We start from the raw sequence: 10,573 nt of genomic DNA on the forward strand, positions 1-10,573 counted from the left end.
GGGAATTCAATAGGTCATGTATCAGAAGTGGCGGTGTATGGAGTCTGGTTCAGGACCTGGCAGTCTATTGTTTGCTTCAGTATAGCCTCTTTATAGACTTCCAAGTTTGTTCATTTTGCTAGTCCAGTCATGGTATGGGTGGTACAAAAACTGGAGTCTGCTGCTAGGTTCGAGTTCATGCTGGATGCTTCAATGGGATGAATGTCAATGTGTTTTTTTGGTTCTTTGGCAGCAACTTTTGTTTTTCTTTTTGTTGGTTTCTCACCAACTGGCGCTTGGAGCTTCTTGTTAGCTCTAAGCTCCTCTTTATTGATGTATCTAATCATACTTTGTATGTTTCATCAATAAAGATTTTTTTGCCGATCAAAAAAAAAAAAAAAAAATAAATTGAGTCCTTAATGATGAGTTTGCAAACAATTAGTTCATTTGTGGTAGTGATTGCCGATTAAATTTGTAACTCTAATAATGCATAAAATGAATAAAATAATCCATATATAAACCCACAATTAAAATCCATCTAGAAGTCTCTAGTGTTTCATTGTTAACAATAGGTATAACTAGTACAATCGTTTCCAAACAGGACTACAAAAGTAGAAGACTCAAAAGCTTTTCATCTACTCTCGTCACTCACTACAACACTACCAAACCAAGCATCTTCTCTACTTTACGTAATGATCTTGGTCTGCACAAGATCTTCAAAGTCTTCCACAAATCTTTCTTAAAGCTTATAAGTATTAATTAGTGGTTTATGTAACACATCACTACCTAAAAATGACTTTATGTTCATAGAATAATCTAGTTTAACCAATTAAACAATGTCCAAACATTCCAAATATGCTATTAAGCATGTCCCAGGGACACGTGTCTGTTAGATGACTCATCACAAGTGTCCTATAGAACATATTTTAATCAGTAATGGTAAATATCATGAAAAATCTTTCATGAAAATAATCATGAAAGATTTGTTACCCTTGGATTACACTTGAATAAAACACTACACACTAATCAAGATAATTCAAGTATCACAAAACTTTCATAATTATTTTCATAAAAGATTTTTCATGGTCCATAACTTTTCCCTATTCTAATACTCCATTACCCAAATTAGCATCCGAGAAGCTTCATTGTGCTTATTAATTAAAGCATGCTAGAAAGGGATTACGTAGGTCAACAAATGTTGCATTCTGATTGGTTCAGAAGGCGTTTTCGACAACCCACTTAGAATTTTAATTATGGAGTGAATTAAGATTATGCTTTGTTTAATACTATGATTAAAAACGTGTTTGTCTTTTGTTTTTGTTTGGGAATCGTGATGTCCGAATATTGGCCCTGACGATATGTGTACTGTGCAAAAGAATATGGAGCAACCACTTGTTAGATCCTCATTGGTTGATTATATATATACAAAACTCATCACAGAATTAATTATACAAAATAATTTTGATTATACATGTTAAATGATCGGGCCTATTATAAATGATACAGTTTCACTTAAATTACTCTACTTGTATTGATTTTGTTGTGTGGTTGATTTCGTATTCATAAACTTATTGGATTGGTTAAATAAAGGAACAAAACATGGTAACACTTGGACAAGAACTATAGGGAAAAAAGACTAACTAAATTTGTTTAAAAGTATATGTTGAATAATGTTATATATTCATATTTAAGAAAATATTCAAAATTTAAAAGGTATGAATTAAATTTATTTTGAATATGACTTATATCACACTAAATTTAAATCTATTTTAAATTGTTTAGAGCACTCACTTGTTGGATTCTTATTTGTTTAACATCTTGAACACAAAGTGGTAACACTTGGGTCAAAACTATAGGGTTGAACATATAGAGAGCCAAATTTACTATATTTGTTTAAAAGATTTAACGTTGTGTAATGAAAATTTATTTTTTAAAAAATTCAAAAAGTGAACTTTGTAGATCAAAGGTATTTTGATTACAACTCACATAACCACATCACACCAAATATAAGTTTACACTATAAATTTAAATTTCAAATATATTTTTATAAATATTTTTTCGTGGTACATAACAGTTTTGTTTAATGTTATTAGAGTGATGACAATGGTGATAGAAAAGACATGAAATGATTGATATTGAGGAGGGTATATAAGCAAAGCCTTGGTGCAGTGTTTGTAACAGGAATTGGAGACAACAAATATATACATATATTCAAATATACAACAAGAGATCAAAGTGGTGAAAATGGATGGGTTGATGATGGGTTGGGGGCTTCCAGCTGAGCAAGGGTGGAGGAAGCGACCTTGGACCCCTGATGAAGATAAGTTGCTTACTGAATATGTTAGTTCGCATGGAGAGGGAAGGTGGAGCACTGTGGCTAGATCTTCAGGTAAATCAATTAGCAGTTCTTTTACGTGCACATAATTTAATCACAGAATCAGTTTTCATCAGTTGGGCTTTGCTCTATGCCCCTTTTGGGAGAAGATATTAGGCACATCTATGGTTTTATTTTTTAGGCTATCTTGGTTAGCTTAATTTGATTGATAAAAGTGTATTTGTTGTATTGTTGTTTAGTATGAAGGTTTAATTTGTTGATTTTGGGTTTTTCAGGGCTGAATAGGAGTGGCAAAAGTTGTAGACTAAGGTGGGTGAATTATCTTAAGCCTGGTCTTAAGAGAAGCAAGATTACACCTCAAGAGGAAGGCATCATCATTGAACTCCATGCCCTTTGGGGTAACAAGTAATGCAACTCTCTCTCTCTCTCTCTCCCATACGTGACTCACAAAAAATACTTAAAAGATTATTTAGAATTTGAAATGTATAGACCAATCAATTCATTTTGAGTGTGTCTCATACCATATTAAGTTTAAATCGACTCTGTATACTCTACTTTCTAAACAAATTTTGAGAATTTTTTATTTTTATTTTTTCTCTAAATACAGAGCATTTATGTTCTACTTCTTACTCTCCTTTTTTACTAATATAGATGGTCTACAATTGCTCGATACTTACCTGGGAGAACCGACAACGAAATAAAGAACTATTGGAGAACCCATTTCAAGAAGAGAGGAAAGCCCTCCCAAAAGCAAGAAAAGGGAAAAACTCAACTACTTCTTGATCAGCAGATTAAGAAACAAGAACAACAAGAACAACAAGAAGAAGAACAAGGAGAGAATGATAATGACATTAATAATAAAGTCTTGTCACAAGCAGAAGCAATTGATCAAAAAATGACTGATGAGAAACAAGGCAAACAAGAGACATTACTCTTTATGTACCCCAATATGGAGAATCTGTGCTTCCCTATGATGTATCAAGATATTGCATCTTGGTCACACACCATGGATGACTTGTGGAGTGGTGGCTTGTGGAACCTAGATGAACCACATGGTCGCGTGGATCAAGCAAATGACTACAACAAAATCAACTGGAACTAATTTAGTTAGTCAGAATTGTTGTTTTTCTAAATACAGATCAAGAGTTCAAGTTTTGTCAGTATACTGACTTTTGGCCTCTCTGATGTATCCAAAATAAAATAAAAAAAAGTAAAAATTTAAGCAAATTTTTTATTTTGTGGAGGGAGTACAACTAAATGATGCGGTGGAGGGTTCATTTTCTAAGTTGGCAAGCATTGAAGATGATGCATAGGTTTCGAGCCTCTTTGGTCTTTTTTACTTGTAAACATTATTTAGGTTTGCACACAACATGATATTATTGGTTTAATCCTGTTAAAAAATTTAAGTTTCGTCTCTTCCCAAAGTTTTTGCCATCTCCATTCCGCTTGTAACACTTGTAGTTTCATTTTTGGGTTAATTTTATTTTTACATTTTTAGTCTTTAACAATGTCATTTTGATCCATAATGTTTAAATTATCAATTTAATTTTTAATATAAAAAAGGTGTTTCAAAAAGAGTGGACAAAGAATGGGATTTTATGATTTGTATCATAGAGCTGAGTTTAAGAATTTGTTATTTTTCTTCCTCATAGATGACCATTATCTAATTTCTATGCTTGTTTTATAAATAATATTTACGAGCACAAAAAATTAGTCACAAAATGTTTATGCATAAACTCCATTAATAAATTTTATAAAATTTTATCAATTTATTTGTATTTTGTATCTGATTTTTGTTAGCGAGAGATCATAGAGGATTTTTTTTTTTTTTTTTTTAATTTGTGGGATCACTTGGGATGTAAAGAAAATCACAGCCCAAGTAAAAAGCCCATGTTTTTCACCCAAGCCCAAGAAAATAATAAATGGGCCCAACTGCCTCAACACCCCTATCCAAATTGGAATGAAATTTATAATTTTAATTATTAATATTTATAAAAAAAATAATAATTTATGATATCAGTGATTTAAAATTAATTTTAAAATTTTACGTCGAATTGAAATTTCTTAAAAAAAACTTATAATTGAGAATTAATTTTAGAGAAGATTTGGCTTTGGAATCGAACAGATTGTGAAATGATGAAAGAAACCTTACAAAGTTGAGTTAAATAATTAAATTCGAAGGGTCGAGCAGAGTCTGTGTGGACATGTTTGAACACATATTAACAGTAAGGGAAGTGCCTGGTTATGGTTATGGTTATGGTTATGGTTATGGATTTCTTCCCTAAAATCGATCCTCTCATTTCTGCTTCCCAACTAAGGTACCACTATTACTTCTCCACTGTTCTACAGTTTCTGGGTTCTCTTTTGTTTGACCCAATTGTACTTTTATTTTATTTTATTATTTTTAAACAAAATTTTAGATTTGGACTTGTGGGTTGTTGGGGTTAATTTTAATGTTTGAATCTGTGTAATGACATTTAATTGTTTGGATTATGGTGCCATGGCTATGTGGTTCAAAGAAAGCAAAATTGCAGATCACAATATAAGTGTGGGTGTTGTTTTCCGACCACACAACTAAACGGGAAACTCAGCTGAAGAGCACCAGCAGAATAGATTAAACACGAACACCTGCCAACAAGAATATGAGAATACCGCGGTAGTTCGTCCACCCGGGGGCATTTCGACAATCAAGTCAGTAATCTTATCTCTCACGGATATCAATACAAGTACTTAAACTTCAACAATGAAAGCATAAAAATATCTCAAATAAAGCATACTTTAGACCCATGAGGGTGCTTTACTTTTATAATGATCAATGTCTAATTTCTCCTAGAAGTCTTACTTCATGGGACTCTATCCTTTACAAGGATAACATTTATCACAACTCACACTATTCAGATTAAGATGAACTCCCTTAAGAGTCTCATCTCTATCCAAATAGGCAGCTTGATGTCATCTAGGACTCTAGTCCTATATCCAAATATCTCGAATTTCGGTATTATCGCACCATATCTTGGCACCATGGTCCGCCCACGTGGCACCTCGGCTAACAACCTCGGCCACGTGGACTACCTAAAAACATGTCCCCACAACTGCCCCCTAGGTTCTATTACCTCGGTAAATTGAGGTGATGGAACCTATACATGTACTTCCCCGACCGAGATCGTGACTCGTGGGCACCAAGAAACAATGACTCAAATGTCCACTCGTCATGAATCAAGAATCAAGAACCATGAAACATCATGTTCCATTTCATCTAGGTCCAACATCTCGACAGAGATCGCATTGCTAGCAGAGATCATGACTTACTAGTTCAAGAACATTAAGATCCTAGTATCAACTCATCAGAAACCAAGAATAAACAAGTTCTGCCCCCATTCAAATTCAACATCTCAATTGAAATCATCATGTTAACCAAGATCATCATCTCAATCGAGATCTCTATCTCAGCTGAGATCGTCATCTCAACCAAGATCATCATCTCTACCGAGATCAATATCTCAACTGAGATCGCACTTCTCAATCAAGATCATTATGAGATATTGGAGCGTACCAATCATGTCCACATCATGTCGCATCAGTTTTGTCCCCCGCCGTCTGACGTCAGCACGGGCACGTCAGGACTCGAAATCATAATTTTTTGCCATATTTTTCTAATTCTAGAAAAGCCATTTCATTTTCTTATTTCCTCTCTATCTGTGCCCCTAGACTCTCTTTCTCTTGGCCTCTACAAACCATCATTGTTGTTCTTGAAGCATTCATTATTATGAAGACTCCCTTTGTGCCCAAGGTTCAAACTCTACCAGCTGAACCAGACTAACAGCCAAGCAATTCATCAGTTGCTCCACACATCAACCCACCATCTCAATGGCAGTGAAAACACCGACATAGCGACAATCTTGCAGCTAGAACCAGGAACAGGAAACACCGAGGTCCTAAGCTCCTAGCCTTAGACCTTGATAATTTTCCAATCGCCTTATTTGTGAGTAACCATTGCCGTAACCAATGATGACATGTCTCACCGAACTCTTGTCGTAGAAGACTTTCTTGTTGACATCCTTGATGTCATAATTGTGCAATCCACTCCATCTCCTTATAGTCAATCCAACATGCTCATGCCTCCAGCAACTTAATATCTCGAAAGAGAAACACATGAAGCAAGTGGACCAAGTTACTGCTGCCAAAGCCAAGGCCATTGCTAAGGCCGAAAAAACAAGTCAACATGGCCTGCAACAAAGACTACTATCTTGACTGGATGACAACCCTCAAAAAGATGTTTGTCCCCGAGGACTCACTCCTCTGTGATATGGGTCAGCTCAATGTCCCTTTCCCTCCCTCTCCCAATCAATTTGAGGATGAGGCCGAGGAAGTAGAAGAGGCCGACGACGAGGAGGCCGAAGACAAGGAAGAGGCTGAGGCTGAGGTTACCGAGAAAGAATCTAAAGCTGCTGCTGGGGCCAAGTCCCCAACTCTGAATGAGCAAGTCCTTGACTTGACTCAGGATAAGGAGGATGAGGTTCAAAAGACCATTTCTAAGGTCGAGGTCGAGACTGCCAACAAGAGCCTAGATGACACACTGCGTGAGATCAACACCGAGATCCAAGCTGAAAAATCTGCCCAGCTGTCTGCCGAGGTTGACACAACACCAATTGCCAAGGCATGGCAGATTAGGGAAAATGTATGAACTTTTATTTTCCTCATTTTTGTACTTTTCCTTCTTACTTTTGGACAGCTGTAATCTTTTGTTTGAAAAAATGTTAGCTTTATATTTGGGTGATGTGCCCCTTTTGTCTTTGTAGATGGATAAGTAATCTTTTATGCCAAGCCGAAGTGCCTTTTTGTATCTGAACAAGTTTTTTTTTCTGAATGCAAGTCTTATATTTTCTTCCAAGTGTTGAATGTATGCCTTTTTTTCTTCTATGCATGTTTGCTGCTTTCTTTCATGCTTTTCATGCTTCCAAACTTAGAATATTTTTGCATTTCCTCAAAGTGTACCTTAACTGTATAATAACTCCGGGATACAATACCTCGGATAAACCTTCACTGTTTGCCTCGGCTAACCATTTTTATACCTCGGATAACACTTTAAAAATAAAAATATTTTTACAAGTGTTATTACTTTTATACTTCCATAAGCTATCTTCTATTAAGACTTCACCCTTTCCAAGTTTTGACAACCTGGTTGGTCACCTCAGGTAACATGTACCTCAGATACTTTATTCATCATTGCATTGGCTAACTCCAACTTGTAAATTTCTCCGAAATTTCAACAAGTGTTAAGCCCATTTCTGAAAATTTCAACAAGTGTCAAACTCTTAAGTTTGTTCATTACTCCAGCTCCTTGCCCCTTAATGTGAACCTAAGTTCCACTTAAGTTCACATTAAGCATGTGACTATGGTCTTTTGCCGAAGTCAGATTCAAACAAAGGCTTCTTGAGGTGTTTCAACCTTGGTTTCTTTGTTAATGAACTTAGTTCCATTCTGAGTTTGACTCTGCCGATATGGCAAGTCCAGGTTAATTCAACTTAGTTCAACTCTATTATATGTAAGTATAATTCAACTCTGTCATATAATGAGTCTAAGTTATTCGTCATGTTTCATTCAGAAACATTGCCAACTTAGTTCAACTCTATTATATGCAAGTATAATTCGACTCTGCCATATAATAAGTCTAAGCTATTCGTCATGTTTCATTCAGAAACATCGCCAAGTTAGTTCAACTCTATTATATGCAAATATAATTCAATTCTGTCATATAATAAGTTTAAGTTATTCATCATGTTTCATTCAAAAACATCGCGAACTTAGTTCAACTCTATTATATGTAAGTATAATTCAACTCTGCCATATAATAAGTCTAAGTTATTCGTCATGTTTCATTCAGAAACATCGCCAACTTAGTTCAACTCTATCATATGCAAGTATAATTCGACTCTACCATATAATAAGTCTAAGTTATTCGTCATGTTTCATTCAGAAACATCGCCAACTTAGTTTAACTCTATTATATGCAAGTATAATTCGACTCTGCCATATAATAAGTCTAAGTTATTCGTCATGTTTCATTCAGAAACATCGCCAACTTAATTCAACTCTATCATATGCAAGTATAATTCAACTCTACTATATGATAAGTCTAAGTTACTCGTCATGTTCGCTATGGAAACATCGCCATAAGACATTTCGGTCTTATCGCACAATCATGGATTCCAACAATATTTTTTACGCTTTTTTACATAGGCTTCGGCATCCTTTTGCATGTAGGGTCACCAGAATCCCTATAATATAGCTCTGTGGGCAATGAATTTTCCCCTGCATGGATCTCGTGTAAAAAGTCTTCAACCTGGAAAGGATGTACACATCACAATAGAGGTCCAGTAAAAGTTTTTCTGTATAGATGGCATTTTGCTGACAGACAGAACCTGGCCGACTTCAGTCTGATCTTGTGTGCTTTTTGTCTTCTGGGATCTGCTCATTTAGGCTGAGTTCTTGTTTTCTCGGACCTACTCATCTAGGCGGAGATCTTGTCTTCTAAGATCTGGGATCTGAGATCTAGAATCCGGGATCTACTCACTTAGGCTATGCTCTTATCTTCTCGAACTTAATCATCTTGGCCGAGATTTTGTCTTCTAGGATCTGGGATCCGGGATCTGGAATCTGGGATTTGCTCACTTAGGCTGAGCTCTTGTCTTCTTGGACTTACTTATCTAGGCCGCGATCTTGTCTTTTGGGATCTAGGCTCCGGGATCTGCTCACTTAGGCTGAACTCTTGTCTTTTCAAACCTACTCTTCTAGGCTGAGATCTTGTCTTCTAGGATCTGGGATCCGAGATCTGGAATTTGGGATTTGCTTCACTTAGGTTGAGCTCTTGTCTTCTCGTACCTAATCATCTAGGCTAAGATCTTATCTTCTAAGATCTGGGATCCAGGATCTGGAATCCGGGATCTGCTCACTTAGGCTGAGCTCTTGTCTTCTCGGACCTGCTCATCTAGGCCGAGATCTTGTCTTCTAGGATCTGGAATCCGGGATCTAGTATCCGGGATCTGCTCACTTAGACTGAGCTCTTGTCTTCTCGAACCTAATCATTTAGGCCAAGATCTTGTCTTCTAGGATCTAGGATTCGGGATTCGGGACCTGGAATTCGAGATCTGCTCACTTAGGTTGAGATCTTTTTTTCTCAGACCTAATCATCTAGGCCGAGATCTTGTCTTCTAAGATTTGGGATCCGGGATCTGCTCACTTAGGTTGAGCTCTTGTCTTCTCGAACCTAGTCATCTAGGCCAAGATCTTGTCTTCTAGAATCTGGGATCCAGGATTCAGGATCTGGAATTCGAGATCCGCTCACTTTGGCTGAGCTCTTGTCTTTTCGGACCTAATATCTAGGCCGATCTTGTCTTCTAGGATCTGGGATTCAAGATTCGAGATTCGGGATCTGAAATCTGGGATCTGCTCACTTAGGTTGAGCTCTTGTCTTCTCGGACCTAATCATCTAGGCCGAGATCTTGTCTTCTAAGATCTGGGACCTGAAATTTAGGATCTGCTCACTTAGGTTGATCCTTTTATACTTGAAAGTCATCTCCTTGGGAGTGCTCATGCGCCTTGTCTTTGCATCCCTTCTAAAGGGGTCTTCATTCTGTTAATGTCGACACATTCTCTATCTTCACTAAACTAGTCGTTGCTGACATGTTGATCTTGCACGATGTTGGCCATCTATTCTAGCTAAGTTCCCACAGACAACACCAAATTGTAGGTGTTGTTTTCTAACCACACAACTAAACGGGGAACCCAGCTGGAGAGCACTAGCAGAATAGATTAAGTCCAAACACCTGCCAACAAGAATATGAGAATACCGCAGTGGTTCGTCCACCCGGGGGCACTCCGACAATCAAGTTAGTAATCTTATCTCTCATAGATATCAATATAAATACTTAAACTTCAACAATGAAAACATAAAAGCATCTCAAATAAAGCATACCTTAGACCCATGAGGGTACCTTACTTTTATAATGATTAATGTCTAACTTCTCCTAGAAGTCTTTCTTCATGGGACTCTATCCTTTACAAAGAAAACATTTATCACAACTCACACTATTCAGATTAAGATGAACTCCCTCAAGAGTCCCATCTCTATCCAAATAGGTAGCTCGATGTCATCTAGGACTCTAGTCCTCTATCCAAATATCTCGAATTCCGTATAATCGCACCATATCTCGGCACCATGGTCTGCCCACATGTCACCTCGGCTAACAACCTCGGCCA

General features: G+C 36.7%; 1 protein-coding gene across 1 annotated transcript; it reads left to right on the forward strand.

Annotated features, from left to right (window-relative positions):
* Nucleotides 1-1,481: 1,481 nt before the first annotated feature.
* LOC114256432 (uncharacterized) lies at nt 1,482-3,738 on the forward strand. Its single transcript, XM_028196081.2, has 3 exons — nt 1,482-2,368; nt 2,590-2,719; nt 2,966-3,738. Exons 1-3 carry the CDS (start codon nt 2,224-2,226, stop codon nt 3,414-3,416), a joined length of 726 nt encoding a protein of 241 aa, XP_028051882.2. The 5' UTR covers nt 1,482-2,223; the 3' UTR covers nt 3,417-3,738.
* The last annotated feature ends 6,835 nt before the right edge of the window (nt 3,739-10,573 follow it).

Source organism: Camellia sinensis, chromosome 4 (assembly GCF_055761805.1).
Source record: "Camellia sinensis isolate YWXY chromosome 4, ASM5576180v1, whole genome shotgun sequence".
Taxonomy (NCBI): domain Eukaryota; kingdom Viridiplantae; phylum Streptophyta; class Magnoliopsida; order Ericales; family Theaceae; genus Camellia; species Camellia sinensis.

Excerpts from the sequence above, each read along its gene's own strand:
- LOC114256432 (XM_028196081.2), top strand. The coding sequence starts at position 2,224 with ATGGATGGGTTGATGATGGGTTGGGGGCTTCCAGCTGAGCAAGGGTGG. Across the intron at positions 2,369-2,589 it reads CACTGTGGCTAGATCTTCAG|GGCTGAATAGGAGTGGCAAA; the intron begins GTAAATCAATTA and ends TGGGTTTTTCAG. Across the intron at positions 2,720-2,965 it reads CATGCCCTTTGGGGTAACAA|ATGGTCTACAATTGCTCGAT; the intron begins GTAATGCAACTC and ends TTACTAATATAG.